Source organism: Watersipora subatra, chromosome 3 (assembly GCF_963576615.1).
Source record: "Watersipora subatra chromosome 3, tzWatSuba1.1, whole genome shotgun sequence".
Classification (NCBI taxonomy): domain Eukaryota; kingdom Metazoa; phylum Bryozoa; class Gymnolaemata; order Cheilostomatida; family Watersiporidae; genus Watersipora; species Watersipora subatra.
The window spans coordinates 71532335-71552505 of record NC_088710.1 but is presented as its reverse complement, the minus strand read 5'-3'; the positions used below and the strand labels follow the sequence as shown (position 1 = coordinate 71552505).

At 36.8% G+C, this 20171-nt stretch overlaps 2 protein-coding genes across 4 annotated transcripts; both read left to right on the top strand.

The window, feature by feature from the left end:
* The first annotated feature begins 87 nt into the window (after positions 1–87).
* On the top strand, positions 88–6624 carry LOC137392144 (protein NDRG1-like). 3 transcript variants are annotated; one of them, XM_068078773.1, is made up of 12 exons: positions 88–116; positions 668–787; positions 878–977; positions 1110–1230; positions 1735–1758; positions 3490–3613; positions 4058–4144; positions 4371–4448; positions 4766–4926; positions 5323–5422; positions 5779–5866; positions 6037–6624. In XM_068078773.1, exons 2-12 carry the CDS (start codon positions 695–697, stop codon positions 6162–6164), a joined length of 1104 nt encoding a protein of 367 aa, XP_067934874.1. In that variant the 5' UTR covers positions 88–116; positions 668–694; the 3' UTR covers positions 6165–6624. The 3 variants fall into 3 exon arrangements, with proteins under 3 accessions (XP_067934874.1, XP_067934875.1, XP_067934873.1); XM_068078772.1 differs by lacking the exon at positions 88–116 and having other exon boundaries at positions 167–787; XM_068078774.1 differs by lacking the exons at positions 88–116; positions 1735–1758 and having other exon boundaries at positions 165–787.
* Positions 6625–7070: 446 nt separating this feature from the next.
* Positions 7071–20147, top strand: LOC137392012 (striatin-interacting protein 1 homolog). The gene is made up of 15 exons (XM_068078600.1): positions 7071–7238; positions 8494–8560; positions 8720–8794; positions 8932–9069; positions 9161–9350; positions 11090–11324; positions 11582–11758; positions 11862–12025; positions 12115–12316; positions 12747–12919; positions 13215–13341; positions 16541–16708; positions 17922–18026; positions 18173–18377; positions 19849–20147. Exons 1-15 carry the CDS (start codon positions 7170–7172, stop codon positions 20097–20099), a joined length of 2346 nt encoding a protein of 781 aa, XP_067934701.1. The 5' UTR covers positions 7071–7169; the 3' UTR covers positions 20100–20147.
* The last annotated feature ends 24 nt before the right edge of the window (positions 20148–20171 follow it).

Genomic DNA, 20171 nt, shown 5'->3' with positions numbered 1-20171 from the left:
TTTCTTTATATGACGGTCGTTCATCAGTCGTCACTCTAGAACCAGAAAACATAAACTAAATGTAGCGAGCCTCACTAAAAAGTAAATAATTCGTGAAGTCTCGAGTTGCTGTTTAGGTAACTGGACTTTTGTGCGACAGTCAATAGGGCGACAGATGTTTTGTAGGATAAACATCTTTAACATGACTAACTACTGGCTTGTACAATTTACTCATGTTTTATATATCTGCCGTTCTTCGTATTACGTCTGCAATTTTTCGTGATTACAAGAAGTTTGGGAATTGTTTAACACAGTACATCCAGCTTCAACTTGTGGACATCTTTATTTTTTATGCCTGTCTGTTGAAATGTACTGGTTTCTTAAACAGTGATGTGACCATTTACTAATGTTTTTGGTTACTGTGATTTGAACAAAATTTGTGTATTTTATAATTTCTGCTCGATTAAACTACCTTATTAAGACAATACGACCTTTTTACCACAAATTAGATTACAAATGTTTCCGCACGAGGTAGGAGTATTGTAGTAGTTAAAACGAATTTTACTATTTAGCATATGTAGCCAATGTAGAAAGTTTTAAAGCTGTAATTATCACTACACATGTAATTTGGAGCAAAGTACAGCATGCTTCACACACTTGTATAGCGTCAGTAACATTAATTTTGAAGAGTTCTCAGATTAATTACTGGCTCGCAATGACGTCTCCAGAAGAGGTTAGACTCTTTACCATATCATCTGAAGTACCAGAAGCTGTCTCGTTACACAAAACTTCCTTTGCAGACTCTCAGGTATGGATACAAGTACCTTTAATATTGTTAATTCATTTGGATTTGTATTGCACCTTAGACTACTTTGCTTATAATCCTTGTTTGACTCAGGAGCAAGATGTGCAAACAGAGTATGGTCCCATAAAGGTGGCAATTCAAGGAAACACAAAAAAACCGGCTATAGTGACCTACCATGACATCGGATTAAACCGTATGTTTGTTTTTCTGTCATGATGTTAGCAAGCCAAATACTCATTTGTTTCCCTTACTGCTAAAAACTAGATTTGAAAACAAAAATGTTAGAACAGCATATGGCTATTTATAACTGTATTGCTGCTTGCAGATGTTACTTGTTTCCAAGGATTTTTTCACTATTCTGACATGCAAGCAATACTGGAGCACTTTTGTGTATATCACATAAATGCTCCAGGACAAGATGATGGAGCTCTGCCACTGATTCAGGGGTATGTTAGGAAGTTCTCACTACTATTAAGCGAGTCTATGTTAAGAAATCATACAGCGTTAATACATACAAACTTCTAGTGAATGCATCATAAGCCGGGACTGGCTTTGTTGCCATTACAAAAACTCTTTCAAGGGAACCTGCTATGAGTCATCAATTATGGCTGGCTATAAAATAGTTGATGATATGAGTCAAGCGACTCCCTTCGCTGAGTAGCTCAAGTTCATATGGTGACAGCTTCAATGGTATTGTCATGCACACCATCGTAGCCCAGCTGGTTTAGTTCTCATTGCCTGTGACTATCCATGTCATGGCTGCTACAGTTATGCTGACGGTTGGTAATACACAAATGTTAGATGTTGAGGGTGTAAAACACGTCTGCCTTTGTGTTGTTATAAGGAGGGTGTAAAATAGTTTCATGTCACACTATAGATGGAGCAACAATCAGCATTGTAGTCTTTTTACCCTATTTGATGAGTGTTTATTGTTGCGCTATGTTATACAGGCCCATCGACAAACAGAAAGACAGGTTAGTATGCTTAATAGGGTGTGATACATTTCTGTATGTTTTCACAGCTGTTTTTATCTCGAGCAATGCTCAGACACTAGTCAAAAGTATTTGTCTTTTCTAATGATTTATTAGTTAATTGCTCAATATGGCCAGCGATTGTCTAATGCGCCAATCAGGTCTCTGGGTGGCTACTACATGTCGTTGTTTATTCGCATTTTCTTCTTCCCTTTTCAGCGCACACTACAGATCCAATTTGCATTTTGTGTCGCTTACCGCAATAAAGCGATTTGCTACACCATACTGTTTTTTCTTTTGGAGTGTGTGGCGATGGGCTCATTCTTTACCATATAACGTTTCATGGACACATTTGAAACTTTTCATCACTATGACTAGACATAGCTATGTTATAGTATTACATATTGTTAGACACACGTAGCGCACCATCTTTGGCTTCTTCTTACTGGCAGCCGACTAATTGCTTCTGACCATGTTTCACTTTCTCTTCGGGTTATCTCTTTTTACAAACCTGACTATACTTTTCTGCTCTTTATTATTATAACTTAAATCTGTGTATATTTTTTTGTCTGCTTGATGAAACACACACACACACACACACACACACACACACACACACACACACACACACACACACACACACACACACACACACACACACACACACACACACACACACACACACACACACACACACACACACACACACACACACACACACACACACACACACACACACACACACACACACACACACACACACACACACACACACACACACACACACACACACACACACACACACACACACACACACACACACACACACACACACACACACACACACACACACACACACACACACACACACACACACACACACACACACACACACACACACACACACACACACACACACACACACACACACACTTACAACAGGCAAATCTTGTCAGTCATATGCTAAAACCTTTTGCTAATTGTAATTCTTGTGGCCTTTGGACTTCGCTTCTACGATGCTTTTTTAATTCAGTCTAGATCTCTCCTCGGTTAAAGGGTAGAAATTCAGTCTAGATCACTCCTCGGTTAAAGGGTAGAAATTCAGTCTAGATCACTCCTCGGTTAATGGGTAGAAATTCAGTCTAGATCACTCCTCGGTTAATGGGTAGAAACGATTGCACTAGTTCTCTAGAGTAGCCTCTGATTACTGCTGTCCTAAAACACGGGTCTTGGGTATGTTCACTATATGCAAGCTACGCATAGGGTTAGCGCAATATGAGGTAATGCTCACAATGTGTACGCTGAATGTGGTACTCACATCATGTGGCATAAATTAGTGAAAAAAATATCTTTCCTCACCAAAATCTCTCTAGATAGTCAGTTTTGAGGTTTTACAGCCTTGACCAACTAATCGCATATATTAAATGTTCACCGTTTGTATTATCATCAGGTAACATCTATGCTTACTAATCACGTCGACTGTAAAGGCACTGCATTGGTGCTGTGGAAACTCTGTCTGGTGGGAACTGCTATGAAATGTAACCCATGCTTGATAACACCAAAGCTAATTATTATATAATATATGGCTTTAGATAACACTCGATGTATCTAAGGCAGATGTGGCTTTGTAACGCTTGCTTTATCTGAAGTAGATAGAGCTGGGTATACTCATCTCTGCTTATGTACTGTATATGAGATATCCTCGAATGTCATTTCCTTTGTATAATAATATAGGTACACCTACCCAACAGCTGACCAGCTAGCGGATACTGTGAACTCTGTTGTTTCCTTTTTTGGTCTCAAACTGATTATTGGATTTGGTGTGGGCGCCGGAGCAAATATACTCGCTAGATACGCTGTGAGTACCGAACTAAGATGGCTGTTGTCTTTTAATCTATCTTTAGCATGAGGCTGGAAGGTAGCATTGTTAATAGGTATGATCAAAAATTGTTAATAGGTACGATCACAAGTTGTTAATAGGTACGATCACAAGTTGTTAATAGGTACGATCACAAGTTGTTAATAGGTACGATCACAAGTTGTAAATAGGAATGACCACACATTGTGAATAGGTACGATCACAAGTTGTTAATAGGTATGACCATAAGTTGTGAATAGGTACGGTCACACGTTGTTAATAGGAATGACCACAAGTTGTTAATCGGTATGATCGCAAGTTGTTAATAGGTACGATCACAAGTTGTTAATAGGAATGATCACACTTTGTGAATAGGTACGATCACAAGTTGTTAATAGGAATGATCAATAGAAGGTCGCTGAGAAACTTATGCCTGTCTTGCAGCTCAAGTATCCCAGTAAGGTGGAAGGTCTAACACTGATCAACCCGGATGCATCGCAGTGTGGTTGGGTTGAATGGGGGTACCAGAAGGTAAACGTTAAAGCACACTTTTATCCATGATTAGCAATTCACTAAGAGTTGTCATTGGTTATCAAAAATTAAATATCACATAAGGATTGAATTTGGATTCTAAAATTAATTAACTATTCATTGTAAATTAACTGTTCACATTTTCTCAATATTATCTTTAGTAAAGACAAATGGGGTCAGGTGCTGAGCTGATATTCTGCAGCTTGACCTTTTCTTGTTTTTATAGTTCAACTCTTGGTACTTGAAGAGTGGAAATTTGACTCATTTCACAGAAGACTACCTTCTCTGGCATTGGTTTGGAAGGGTAAGAATTCACTACTTCCTATTGCCTTACCACAGGCGGTAAAGACCACAGGTGTTTTGTTCAAGATTGCTCCACAGGATAGAAAGTCAACTTCCTAAGCCATAGTTGGTTTTGCCGGAAACATGTTCATGGTTTTAGCTTAAATCTACAAACATGAAATGCTCTGCTTAAATGTACAATATATTTACGATATATCTTCTTTGGTTTCTATCCTTTTGGTCTATTTGCAATACTTGAATATAAAACCATGGGCTTCATCGTTTCAGAGACTTTGCCAATTGAGTAATGAGCAATGAGTTAATTTTCTGCTATCTCAGGCAACTAAGGATAGTAACTCTGACCTGGTGCATGTGTACAAGCAGTATATAAAGACAATAAACCCAGTCAACTTGGCCATGTTTATTGACTCGTACAGCGGAAGGACAGATCTGAAGATACAGAGGCCTGCCAACGCTCAGTCAACAGTTCAAACACTCAAGTAATAGCTCATTCTTGCCTGCTCAAGTTTGATTACCTTAAATGAGTATTACTACTACCTTAACTGAGTATTACTACTACCTTAACTGAGAATTACCACAGCCTCAACTGAGTATTACTACTACCTTAACTGAGTATTACTACTACATTAACTGAGAGTTACCACAGCCTTAACTAAGTATTACTACTACCTTAACTGAGAATTACCACAGCCTTAACTGAGTATTACTACTACCTTGACTGAGTATTACTACTACCTTAACCGAGTATTACTACTAACTTTAACTGAGAATTCCATCTTGGATTCTTAATATCACCGCTTCTATAAATAGAATACATTATTTTCTTTTACTTTCCTAGTCAACTATGCAATGACCTCTAAGTACTGTGACTGTAGGTGTAACTGTATGCTGGTGGTTGGAGATCATGGACCTACTGTCGATGAAACGGTCAACATGAACAACAGGATGGACCCTACCAACACGACACTACTCAAAGTAAGTCTCAGCACCATCACTTGCATCACATTTTTCTGTATCACTTTACACCAAGTGATTTTTCTTGTATCCTGCCTAGCTGCAGACATATCATATATTACCTGCTGTGTGACTATAGCTACAGGGCATTCCTTAAATTACCTGCAGTGTGATTCTCTCACTGGTTACAGGGCATTTCATACATTACTAGCTGTCTAATTTTCTCCTATTATAGGACATATCATATATTACTAACTGTGGGACTCTTTAATTACAGAACATATCATATAGACAAACATAGATACATCATATAGGCAAACATAGACACATCATATAGACTCATATAGACAAACATTACCTGCTGTGTGACTCTCTAGTTACAGGATTGTGGTGGCATGGTTCTCGAAGAAGCTCCTGCCAAATTGGCTGAATCTTTCAGACTCTTTCTGCAGGGTCTCAGTTACAGTGAGTCATCCTCAGCTCTCATATGCACCAAGATGGTCTCGTCTCCTATGGCACTATAGATCCCTAACTAGATGCTTATAAGTATTACCTGTAGTTTTTATTCTCAGATATAAAAGGTAGGGTGTCGCGTGTACATCACCTCAGCGTTTAGCTTTATATATTTGTTTCAGTTCCTTTTCTGAGTCAAGCAAAGTTGGTGGAAGCAAGAATGAAAAACACTGCCATACCAACAGACACACCGCCGAGTCTGTCAGAAGGGGGTGAATCATCTGGAACGCTTGAACCAGCCATCTGCTAAACATAATCAGCTTATCTCTTAGTCTTGTTGTCTACAGATAATTAATTCTCGTGCTTTTCATATTGTCTCTGTATACCTTTATTTAGGCGACTACCACCGCTTCCTATTTCAGGCTTTTGTGATTATTGATTAAGGTGATTATTGATTAAGGTTTGGCTGCGCAAACAAATATGGACCGTTTATTGTCGATTACAAAATGTGATCAATATTAATACACTTTCTCATAGCTTGCTTTAACAGCTAAATATGTTGGTGCTGAAATTTATGAGATATTTTGATGAATGGTCGGAAATGGCTATATTGTGCGTATATTTATAGTGTACAATTGTGTTGTTGTGAATCTTGTTTGTGTTCATTTAGAAATTGTGATTTGGCTAAAAGCTTACAAAAATAGCCATAAGCTTTTGTGTATGATATTGCTTTTTGTTGTTACTCTTTAAATAAATAGTTTCAGAAAATTAAAAAATATAGTTCTTTGCTGGTAACAATGATATGCAGCCCCCCCCCCCCCTGATGATATACAGGGGGACTGTATATCATTGCTGATAGTCGCTTAGCAATAGAACATCCTAAAGATTGAAAACCCCTCAATTTCTAACCTTTTTGTGGAATTGCTAAAAGAAGAGTCACATCGACGTTACTGATTTCTTTCAAGCTCAAGTTTCATTTTGAGCACAAACAATCAATTCTTCTAAAAAAATTAATTTATATGTAACATCGTTTGCAACGGCATTGAGATACGTCCATGTATCGCCCAATCGGTAGCATGTCGTATTGTGGGTTGTCCTTTCTTATAAGAAATACTAACGAATGACAACTCGTATTATTTTCACGTTTATGGATCCCTCTCTAACGAAAGTTTCGTTAGTGCAATTTTCTTCAGCCAGATGAAAAGTAGAAGCCTGGGCTATCAATTGAAACATTTAATTCCTAGCAAATTATATTACGAACATATTGTCGAGCTACATAAACATGATTTTCACTCAATTAAAAAACTAAGATACCATGGAAATTGGTAAACGAGGTATACCAAAACTCAGAGAGATTCTACGACGCCAAAGAGGCGACTCTGAGGTACCTAAAATGCTATTTTTCTTTTACAAAAAACTATTATATTTAGATATCACGTTATTACCTATTTGTTCTGTATTTAAACTTTATTAGCACTGAGTTATATGTTGCAGAATTTGTTAGAACTGTCTTTTTAGCTCTTCAAGCATGTTCCAGTTTTCAAATTTTGCATTTTGACTATTTCATTGAAATCCACATAGCCATAATTAGGCCTATAATAGGCCTACAGTATATTTTATTCGTGCAATCTTTTGTCTATAGGCCCTATCTCATTCTTAACACGTCATGCCAATAATTTTAACAAAGAGCTTTTTACAACAAGTTGCCTAAATACAGCTAGACGTAATACGAGCTGCCACTCACATATTTCCTAGTTTATTCTAGGTTACTAGAGTGGAGAAAAAAAAACAATTCAAACGCCTGTTAAACCTCGTTTCTTGTATATATATAAGAAAATGGGTTTAGTGATGGTTTGAATTTTGTTTTTACAATCATGAACTATGATTTTTTTACTCATTAATAGTTTTCTTTTAGTTCACTGGTCCTGCGTTGAATATCGTTTTCACCAGATAAGGGCATGAACCTGGTAGCAACCATACTTGCCAACTCTCACGCATTGAACGTGAGACTCACGCAATTGCCCTATGCCTCACCATCTCACGCCGTGTCACGCAATTGCCCCTTTTACCCAAGCAACCTTGTTTTTTGCCCCAATCTTCAAGTAGTAATCATATACTTACTACTAATAAACAACTATGCATAAACATATTTGTGGCATTCTCATCTATCAATAACCTCCACGACATGCGGTTTCCATATGGCGTTATATTATCTTTTGCTGTGGTGCTTTCATACGCTATGAAAATTTACCCCACTTATCAAATCCTCGCGTTTTCTTACCCCAAAATAGACTCTCACTCCTTTCCCCACTCTAAGGTTGGCAGGTCTGGTAGCAACTCACATTATTCTTGGTTCTATCATTGGTGAGATTTATCCATATAGCCTTTAATCAATTGTAGCTTTGACTGGTTTAGTCATTTTTCTTCTAGATAGCTCTTTAGGTCCATTACTATGCGAATACTGTAGGAAAGTGTAATTAAGCTGTAATAGCCTTAAAGATTCAAATTTTAAAAGTTCAAACTCATTCTAAAGCTTTTTAATTTTTAAGCTTTTAAAACTTTGCATATAATTTGTTACACCTACAAAAATACTCGCTGGACGTGTTCCATTCTTTAGCACTGCACTATGTTTATTGCAGTCAAGTGACGCTCCAGACGTAGAGTTCACATATGATGATGCAGATGATCATGCTGCCGAAGTTTCTGGTTAGTTTTTAATATTTATTTTGACACCAAAATTATCAGAGCACATTGTCATGTCCTATTTTGCTGGTTGCTTAAAGACTAGGTTTGGTAGTTTTATATAATGCAAAGCATTTAGCTTTTAAGGTATTGATAATCTGTTGCAAGCTGTCTCTGTTGCAGAACTATATAGTTACACCGAGCACTCGGATTTCATGCTCAACAAGCAGGCTTTCCTGGAACACTTTGAGCAGTATGGTGGGTATTAGTTGCATTCCCACTAAATCTTCTTTTATTGTACCAATATGACAGCCAATGTTTATTCAAATAAACCAGTACCAAATGTGTTGTAATCTTTTGATTTATACTATTGATGTCTTGTAATTTGCATTCAGGTCAACACAGTGGCAGCTGGAACACAGCAGATGATAGTTTACGCAGCAATTATCTGCTTCACCTGCTGAATGACATTGAAATGGCTGATCGAGATAGAAGACTCCGACTCCTTCGGTCCATTCTGTATCTCTGCCAGGGTATAGGATTATTTTGCATACACGTAAAGTTGAATTTGATCCTTGATTTGAGAATATATCCTGCACCAACCTGTGTTCATTGATACTGTAGGAGTGTTTGGAGAATGCAAGGATGAGGAGGAGCAGATGAACTCTGCTCGCCATAATGTTTTCTTGCTGTATGAATCAGGATTTTTTGTCATTCTCATTGAACTACTTAATCTGGAGGCAGAGAACGGTCTGGCAGCATCATCTGCTCTGAGGAAACCAGCTGTATCAATCGCTGACAGCACTGAATTGAGGTGCTTTTGACCTTTCTTCTGTTTTCTAACATTTACTTGGAGTAGGCAACAGATGTACATACTATTCTAATATTAAATACTTGTGATGTTCAACACCAAACACAACATTTACCGACAATGTAGAAACATGTTACATGCATACAAAATAGAAAAACCTGGTATTGCGTGCGTCCGAACTGAACACTTTTCTAGAGCGATTTTTAGTCAATGATAGGTTGATATGTGGTATCGTTTGCATTAAACACTTAGTTTTTAGCTGTGCTCTAATCATTATTTTATTTGAAGTGAAATTAAATCAATTAAAAACTGAATTAAATAAAATAACTCATTTGTATGTGTCACACAATATGTAATAAATCATATCATCGGCCTGATGTGCACGTTTCAAATCCTAACTAGCTAAATAAGGATTATGAAATATTTGCCAAATCATTGAGTAGAGAAACATTTAGGAAGTGAATCAGATGTTCAATAAGGTAGACAATGTCCTTACTCAATTGAACAATTATGTTATAATAGTTTACAGTTCATTATTGTATGAGTATATATGATGTTAGACTACGTATATTATTAATAATTAACTTATGTAACTCTAAATTAAATTGACGAAAATTTATTATCATGTAAAAAACAGAAATATCACACTAGAAAAAGTTAAAGACAGCAAACAGTTAAATTCAAAAATCTAACTTTCCTGATCACTGCTATCACTTGGCCATTGAGATTTTTCAGAAATGTGTCTGCTTCTTGAAAATATCGCAGACAGAACAAGTTTGCTAAAATTTTACGGTGCTTTATAATTTTATAACAGCTAATTATTCAAACTGCTCTTGATGGTGAGTTTACAATAATAGGGCTCAACAGCTGTACTAACTTGTACCTTCCTTAAATAACTGATAAATTATCCATTAACACAGATAAACAAGAACATGTTTCTTTTTAATACGATTTGTGTGTGTTAATCCTAAATCCCTTTATTCATTTTTCAAATATAATATCAAATCTCCCTTTCATTTGTCCAAATAAAAACTGGATCAAATTGCTACCAATAAGATTTGTTGCAATTAACAAGTTTTTGCTGTTTAAAAGAAAATTACTTATATTTTATCTGATTGATAAAGATGGTTTTATTTATTTTAAACTCCCCTATTTGTGGCCACTACACTGTACCACACTCCCCTATTTGTGGCCACTACACTGTACCACACTCCCCTATTTGTGGTCACTACACTGTACCACACTCCCCTATTTGTGGCCATTACACTGTACCACACTCCCCTATTTGTGGCCACTACACTGTACCACACTCCCCTATTTGTGGCCACTACACTGTACCACACCCCCTTATTTGTGGCCACTACATTGTACCACACTCCCCTATTTGTGGCCACTACACTGTACCACACTCCCCTATTTGTGGCCACTACACTGTACCACACTCCCCTATTTGTGGCCACTACACTGTACCACACTCCCCTATTTGTGGCCACTACACTGTACCACATTCCCCTATTCGTGGCCACTACACTGTACCACACTCCCCTATTTGTGGCCACTTCACTGTACCACACTCCCCTATACCACACTCCCCTATACCACACTTCCCTATTTGTGGCCACTACACTATACCACACTAATGATATTCTTTTAAGCATAATCGTAAAATGAGCCCAGCTGAACAGGTGTCACAAAATATTCATTATCATTAAAATAAAAAGATGTTTTTGTGTATTTGGTAGGGTTATACTGAGCCTCCTCTACTCCATAGTGGAAACCATGAGGGTTGAACACCCTTCCGACTCCACACATCGTCAAGAGATGCGGGCTACATTCGCTACGGAGCTTGGAATGCCAATGTTTAACAACGAGCCAGTCGCCATTATTCTATTTAACATGCTCACCAAATTCTGCAACGGCAGCGCACCTCACTTTCCAATTAAGAAGGTGCTGCTGCTTCTCTGGAAAACCATTTTGGTAATTATCTCTTTACACATGTGTGTTAATTATCTTCTCTTCGAATACATTTGGTAGTTATCTTCTTACTGCACTACTCAAGGTCAGGATGTGCCAAACCTTATTAAAGAATGAAGTTATCAATATGCTGTAGTTCGAAGGCAGCATCGTATTAGTGAACATTCTCGTAAAAATAGAAAAAAATCACCCATGGATCCCTTGCTATATCATCATGAAAGTTAGCAACTGAAAACAATTATAAAATAACATCTTCTTAGGTTTCTATGGGGTCATTGAAAGAGCATTTCCAAACAAAGAATGAGATGCGCAAAGCTGCTGGTCTGCCTGAGTGGCCCGAGGACAATGTGGAGGTGTGTAAAAACATAAGGGCTGCGTCTCCTCCCGCTACTGGCATGGAATTTGTAGATGGAAGAAGAAGCAGGCAAGCTCGACAGGTGACGTTGCAGCTATTCATGATGAAATTTTTTATTAGATGTTAGAGAATTTTGAAATAATTAAGTTTTGTGTTTTCTATTTTGCATCGATGTGAATTTGTAGGATGCATTTGATCCATTCGCTGACACGGATGAAGATGATGAGATGGCCGCTAAGACAGAAGACGCCTCTCCAGGTACACCCAGACCTGGCTCTCCCGTCACGGACCCTCCCGACCTTCCTCCTATTACAATTAAAAAAAGTCTGCCGTGGCGGTCTAAAGTCAGGTCAGTGGTCACTTCAGACTCCATAGTTCTTAAAGTTTGTGATTTTATTATAGCGATAAGTCATTTTCTTCTCATGTGTGTTCTTTCAGACAAAAAGATCTGGATCAGTTCTTTGAACAGACAAGACAAAAGTTTGTCGGTTTTCGAGTGCAAAATGATAGCGTTTCTCTTGCTGGGCTGCCAAAGCCGATCCATGAAGGTGTGAAGGTATTGAGAGAACACACGTATGTGTCCCTTGCTGAGGTGCAGATAAAGCGGGAGGAGGAAATTACCAGAAACCCTCTATCTAGGGTATGCGCTTTAACTGCTTCGCAACCAGAATGTGTTTGTCAGGGTATATGAAAGATATCATGTTTGACAGTATTTAAATAACCACATCAATAGGGGACATTGTGGCAGACCATGTTAAGACAATAATTATATACAACGTAAGCAAGAGATGCTTTTTGAGGTAATAATACTTGGACAATAATTATGTATACAGGAGGTGGAGCGTTATATTATTTCTTTGCTTTACCTAATTGACTATGTCCGCAGATCTGCAGTTCCGTTATTCAAACATTTTACCTATATAGGACATATCTAGGATTCGAATAAATATTTTACAGACATTGCTAACTGTTGTTTCTTTTTGATAAATGTATCGATATCTTGCAATACCTGATTATCAGTATTTGACATTTTGTCTTCTCGCTTTCCAAATGCATTCTGTGGTCTTTAGCCTGAGACAGACATTCCTGAGACAGCTGCAGAGGCATTGTATCGAACCATGCTGCCAAATTTACCCCAGTATATGATATCGCTCTTAAAACTGCTGCTAGCAGCCGCACCTACAGCCAAAGCTAAAACAGAGTCTATCAACATTCTTGCTGATGTTTTACCTGAGGAAATGCCGTGAGTACTTACGCCACTACTTGAGAGACTCAAAAAGCATTTGCAGAGTTTATACAAGTGCTGACTTTCTCTAGTCTCTGGTATCGCTCATTTGAAACTTGAGTTCTGTTTCATCTATTGTTCCATCTATAGTTTTAAATTGCAGTAATCTTTCTTTTTTAGTTGTTAGTCTCATCTCTTTACCATATACAATGTATAGGGAACTGAGGCTTCTGTTCTCTTTCCACCCCTAAAGAACTGAAAGTTTGTAGGCTGCAAACAATAGTTTTCTTCATTAAGTCGAATTATTATTTAGGACGACGGTATTGGACTCGATGAAATTAGGCATCGATGTGAATAGACACAAAGAGATAATTGTTAAATCAATCTCTGGACTATTTCTCCTACTCTTGAAATGGTTTAAATTGAATCACGTTTATCAGGTGAGTACAGTACTTCTAGCGGAATCCATCTAGGTTGGATATTACAGTGCTGCCATTTGATGTATTTTGTTCCTTCCGGACCATGTCTGCCATTCAGTCTATATTCTAGTAGATCTCCCTAGCTTACATGTATGTTTTTATCTGCCTCCTTTTCTATCTAATGACCTCTCAGTCAGTGCCTCCTCTATTTCTCCAACTATTTCTCTATCTATCTCTTTTAAGGAAGTTCAAATAATCATTTTTAAAAGTCGTATGCATAATGGAAGAACTTCGGAGAAAATCTCTTTTTAAATGGTTTGAACCATATCTACCTATCTCATTGAACCTATCTCAACTTATAGAGTTCAAATAAAATGTCCGTAGCCCTCTATTTAATGCTACATCACATCACGTTTAATGGCCAACGAACTCGAACATGTAATTGCTTATAAATCATTGCTGCACAATAAACAGTAAGCAACAATAATAATAATAATCTTGCTATTTCATTATAACTGTTATAACGGAGTTCTATACCTAGATGCTATTATACCTACATGGATTTTATCAAATCTACTGATATTGATTCCACAAGTTTTGTTTCTGATGGTGTTCATCGAAGTAAAAGTTAATTGAATAAGTAAAATAATATAGAAATATGGTAATATGGTAATATAAGAACTATTGTTGCTATTAGAAGATCTGACCAATTCATTGGATAACAATCTAGGTGTTCCTCCAGTTTGAACTAAAGTGTTTTGTTATATCATTGTAGCTTTCATTTCAATTAACTGCCATTATATGCAGTGTTTGCATGATCTATATATTTTATATATGTTTATATGATCTACTGATGTATGACTTATTAATAATCTGTTTAACTCCCACTATATGCAGTGTTTGCAATGATCTACTGATGTATGACTTATTAATAATCTGTTTAACTCCCACTATATGCAGTGTTTGCAATGATCTACTGATGTATGACTTATTAATAATCTCTTTAATTCCCACTATATGCAGTGTTTGCAATGATCTACTGATGTATGACTTATTAGTAATCTGTTTAACTTTCACTATATGCAGTGTTTGCAGTGACCTACTGATGTATGACTTATTAATAATCTGTTTAACTCCCACTATATGCAGTGTTTGCAATGATCTACTGATGTATGACTTATTAATAATCTGTTTAACTCCCACTATATGCAGTGTTTGCAATGATCTCCTGATGTATGACTTATTAATAATCTGTTTAACTCCCACTATATGCAGTGTTTGCAATGATCTCCTGATGTATGACTTATTAATAATCTGTTTGATTAAAATTGTTGTTACACACGACTAGCATTTTTACATTACTGCCACACATCATTTGGCCTGTCATGCCTCTAAATAACATCTCAGGGATGGTGATACACTTTCTATCATTTGGCCTCATGTCAGTAATGTTACTTAGCAGCTGTTCTGCATTGACTTTGGTAATCATCCAATGAAGCGTCGCAGGTTTTGCACAAACCAATCTGAGGTGAAAATTGTCTTTGTTGGAGAATCTGGTTATCCCACAACCAAACACGAGCGGAGCGAATGTTTGAGAGTTTTATGATAAATGCATGTGCACACAACTCGCGAAAATTATTCATCAACAATGTCGTAAACCTTGCATCGAAATCTCGTCAACAAATTTAACCATTTTTCAATGGAGTCGTTTATGTATAATAACGATACAAAACACATAAAAACCTATTTTAAAATGTTAATAAGTCTTTGTAAATTGTTAACAATATCTTAAAACTTACCCATCTGATCGGATTATACACAAATAGACAGATTAATTTGGCCGAAAATCGTTATTAAAACTTGGCAAGCCTTATTTTTATCAAAATTAAGACCGGCAAACGAAACGCCGAACGACAGAGAATAGAACCATTAAGTCACATTTCACCACATGCACATTTCACCAGTCTATAATATTGTCGAATTGCCGAAGGTTTCTGTAATTAACGTAGAAGTACTGAAATATAATCGTTTCTTTTTTGCCGATTTAAAGTGACTGACATTTTGGCCACTTTTGAGTACTTTGGTATTCTAATTGATGTCCAAAGCAGTGAAAGTAAAGGAAATGACGATATTTTTTTCTAACGATTCTTATGAGATTATTACAATATTTAATTATAAGTTTGGATGAATATGGAAGTGTTATAGTCACACTAACAAAATCGTTGATGGGCAATAGGTTACTATTATTATTTTTTCTGAATAGTTTTGTTAAATAGATTTTCTAAAAATCTATATAAATCTCACCACTTCTTGATATTGTTAGCTATGACGTTTTGAAATGTAAACAAAATTGTGCATTGGTTTTCTATTATTACTGTATTACTATATTAATAATATTGGTTATTCTAATAATATCAGTGCATTTTACTTCTAATATTGCATTTCCCCTATTGCAGGGGAGAGATATAAACATATAATCTTTTCCTTTCATTATTGCTGTTTGTTGTACATAATAACACCCATATCCAGTACATTACAGCTACCATTGCAGTTATCCTATTGCACTGCAGTGCCATTTGACTGCTAATATTGCATTTCTCAACCATCATCTCAACCCTTTCTTTTTTCCAATATCACTTTGGTCGTGGGCTGTATGACTGGGGAATTTCTAGTTTGGCTAAAAAACCAGAATTATAAATATGGTTCAACAGAAATGCTCAAATTAGTGATTATGGGACCTAGTAGGTATATATGTAGCACCTGGTAGGTACATGTACATATGGCCTGGTATTTACATAAGATTGGTATTTATACAAGACATTGTAGGTCTATAAGATTTTTTGGGGGTGTAGAACCTGGTAGAAGTATAGGACCTAGGAAGTATATATGATCTTGTAGCTACATTGTATATAAGAACTGATGCATCACTAGAGCCTGGTAGGCATATAGCTACCAGCAAGAGTTTTAAATGTTGCACTCTGAATTTCATACACTTTTTTTCTAATACATGTACACTTAACTTGTGAAAGAACTTTGCAAAATTGTGTAAATTGTCATCTCTACCTTTTCTCGATGTGTTCCAATTGTCACAAAAAACATTCGAATCCAGGTTTATAAGTTTCCTCGTTTGGTAATTTATGGAAGCATCAATTGAAAGTTAAGCCAAGTATCACACTTCGCTTTATACCCTCTTATCTTATGACACGCTCAACCTTTGTAGTTTGAGTTCATGAGTCAACATCTCGTTTTCGCTAACTGCATACCCCTCGTCATCAAGTTCTTCAACCAGGCAATACTTACCTATGTGCAGGCGAGGAATAGCATCAGTGCTCTTGACTTCCCGCAGTGTGTTATTAATGGGCAAGTGGAGCTAACTGCGGAAACCCTGGTATACCATTCTATTAGTATTTATGTAATGAAAACAAACTAGAGTTACAGTGGTCAGGTTTTCATTTGTCATTGTGATTGCATTGCCTGTTTAACTTATGGCATTTACATGTCAGCCCCACGGATATATTTTTCTGCCTATGGTAATGCCTATGGCAAGTGTTCGAAATTTTCGCCAACCAATTGGATGCCAAATTTGTCAGCATGCCAATTGTCTTATTTCTGAACATTTGTTTGAAGTTGTCGTGTTACTCCATAGCGCGTAATGAAGTACACATAAAGATCATAATTTACTGTCGCTAGAGGTTTTAGAGCCATAGTATGGCATCAGAATAGGTTTAGAAACAGTAAATTAGCACGATTATCCTGTGCAGAAGATGCATTCCACAGCTATTAAAATGAAATTGTGTTTTGAACATCAGAGAAATATTTCAAAGTGGCCTTACAATGTATACTTTCATATGGACTAACCGTATAAAAAAATTTTAAAAATCTAATAAGGACCATTTCAAGATTATTTGACTATATATACATGTATGTATGTATTGTCAGTGTGAATATTAGGACATTGCGTCATGTTTAGAATAAAGTTGATAAGAAATTCTAATTGCACCAAACTTATGCTATCTACGAGGGGGCTAATAGTTGGTGAGGCGGTGAATGAATACACACTATTCATTCTCTGCATTGATGGAAGACTGTAAAATAGGTCATATATAAAAGACTGTATGATAGGTCATATATAGAAGACTGTACAAAAGGTTTGAGCTTTTTCTCACTCTCCTACTGATAAAAACCAGAACCAAGTAACCTGTAGTACTTCACCTCAATAAATCTATTTTGTAAATGAATTCTAAACTTTGTTTTCTATCTCATGTTCTAAAATAATGAAAGTTAGACATCAACGACTTGCCATTGTTATAACAATGACAAGTCTTTGTTAACAATGACAAGTCTTTGTTAACAATGACAAGTCTTTTTTAACATTGACAAGCTCATTGACCGTTTAGGCTAGCAACCAAGGAATTGTGCGCTACCGATCAACATTGTTATACTATGGATTTATCAACTCTTTATACAAGTATCATAAGTGAACAGTAAATGTTCTACAATTAATTTAGTCATTTATTCAGTATTATATGACACATAGAAGATGTTTGTGAATGAGTGTGCAACAAATTTATTCCATACCATAGAAGCTGATTTGTTCATAGGAAGCTGGTGACCTACAGACCTGCTGCTGGAGGAACATGTTCTCTTGTATCAACCTCCTTCGAATTCTTAATAAGCTTACGAAATGGAAACACTCAAGGACCATGGTAGGTTTTTTGTACTGGTCTGGGAACTACTTTCACCATGCTCTCACACTATTTTAACTCTGAGGCTAAGTACTGCTGATATGGATGGGATATTCTGCTCGTGCGAATTATGTAGGAGCTATAAATAAGTCAGTTTCTATACTTAGATGCTCATCATCTTCAAATCAGCACCCATATTGAAGCGAGCTCTCAAGGTGAAGCACGCCATGATGCAGGTGTATGTGCTGAAGCTCATCAAACTGCAGACTAAGTACTTGGGTAGGCAATGGAGAAAGAGCAACATGAAGACCATGTCCGCCATATACAACAAAGTCCGACACAGGCTTACTGACGATTGGGCTTATGGCAATGGTACGTGTTAATGTACATCTGCAAACTGTTCGTTGCGCTGTTTATGGTTCTGGTGAAAGGTGTTATCTTTTTATTCACAATTATTCACCTAGAGAGATGATGGTCTAGGCCTTACACGGGTGCCACTCTTTGTACTTTTTCACATGGTGCAGTTAATCATTGTTGAATGCTTCTGGTAGTATTTGCCATACAGTAATACTTCAACTTACGAGTGCTCCAACGTATGACAAACTTGAGATACGAGCCAGCTTTTAAGCAAGTTCTAGCACTAACATACGAGCCATATTTGAGATACGAGCACGTGAGTCAGTTGCCAAGTATGCCGGAGGTGTTTTATGACAACAGCATCAATCTGTATTTTTCAACTGCGCAGGTTATACTTTTGTACCGTGTTTTTGTGCACGTTTTTCAGTGCAGAATTATGTGAATTAAAAGTACTGTGCGTAGACCGAAAGTTTGCCAGTAAAACGAAAAATAATGCAAAGAAAAAGCAAATGATATTAATTGATATTAAACGGATTGAAAAATATGCGAAATGTGTATGCATGATTGAGCTAGCTCAACAATAGGACAGAAATACATCCACAATTATCAAACAGAAGGATTATATTCAGGGCATTTAGCTCGCAAAAGTACTAACCGTAGTTTCTAAACGGCGCGGCGATCTTCACCACCGCTGATGGAGAGACCGCTCAGGCATTGGATATAAGATAAACAATTGGCCGGTGACAGCGTAACTGAAACGAAGCTATTTGAAAAGGCCGTTGCTATCTATCAAAACTATAAAAATTGACATTCGGACAAGTTGGATAGTGGTCGCGCATTAAACGACGTGACGACACCTGTGTTCGTCCTAATCGCGACATGTTGAAAGGGCGACAAAGGCAAACGTCCTTAGATAGGTTCATCTTAAAACGGCCAGCTAGTCGTGAAAGCGAAACAAAGGAAAAATTAGCTAACTAGCGAGAAACTTCAAGCTATGAACGCCGAAGAAATTTTAATTACGTCAAGTTAAAAATGAAAGTTTGCTTTTAGATTTGCTTCTAAGTTTGTCTTTTAAGACATTGATAAAATCCAAATTTATCAGTCAAATGTTGTAATGAAGGATAACTTATATATCTCTCTCTGGCAAATGCTAGCGTTAGCTGCTATTGTATGTATTTAATTTTACATTTTAATTTAACACATTTCCTTGCATTATTTTTTATTTGTTGCTTTTTGAAAGCAAATGCTAAGTTAGGACAATAACCAACATGTTCTTTCTGTTACAATATCTTGTTTTGAGTGTTTTATTTGCATTTTACAGAGTATGGAAACCAATAAATATATATTTAATTGTTCTATATATAAATAAATTGCACCAACATGCGAGTAAATTGACATACGAGCTCAGTCTCCGAACGCATTAAGCTCGTAAGTTGAAGTATGACTGTATTGCGGGGCACCGGTGATGTCTTTTTTGCTATTTTAGACATGGATGCCCGACCTTGGGATTTCCAAGCGGAAGAGTATGCCCTTCGCTCTTGCGTTGATAGATTCAACAACAGAAGATATGTTAATGATGGTTACGATCCTGAGTTCAAGCCGGTTGATAACAATTTGCAAAGCATTTTGGGAGAGGAAGTGCATCTGACCATGGAGTTCAAAATGCACTATGAGAAATGGTTAGAGAGTGAGGTTCATGGGACTCAGGTTAACTGGGACTTGATTCTGCGCCAATAGTGTAACTATTTGTTTAGGAATCCTTCGCTTTAGCTGTTTCATATGTTTTATAGTTTTAATTTAATGTGTAGA

Bases quoted from the DNA above. Each gene is read 5' to 3' on its own strand.
- LOC137392012 (XM_068078600.1), top strand. From the start codon at position 7,170: ATGGAAATTGGTAAACGAGGTATACCAAAACTCAGAGAGATTCTACGA. The intron at 9,070-9,160 runs GTATAGGATTAT...TTGATACTGTAG, and splicing joins CATTCTGTATCTCTGCCAGG to GAGTGTTTGGAGAATGCAAG. The intron at 13,342-16,540 runs GTGAGTACAGTA...CAACCTTTGTAG, and splicing joins AATTGAATCACGTTTATCAG to TTTGAGTTCATGAGTCAACA.
- LOC137392144 (XM_068078773.1), top strand. From the start codon at position 695: ATGACGTCTCCAGAAGAGGTTAGACTCTTTACCATATCATCTGAAGTA. The intron at 788-877 runs GTATGGATACAA...TGTTTGACTCAG, and splicing joins CTTCCTTTGCAGACTCTCAG to GAGCAAGATGTGCAAACAGA. The intron at 4,927-5,322 runs GTAATAGCTCAT...CTGTGACTGTAG, and splicing joins TCAACAGTTCAAACACTCAA to GTGTAACTGTATGCTGGTGG.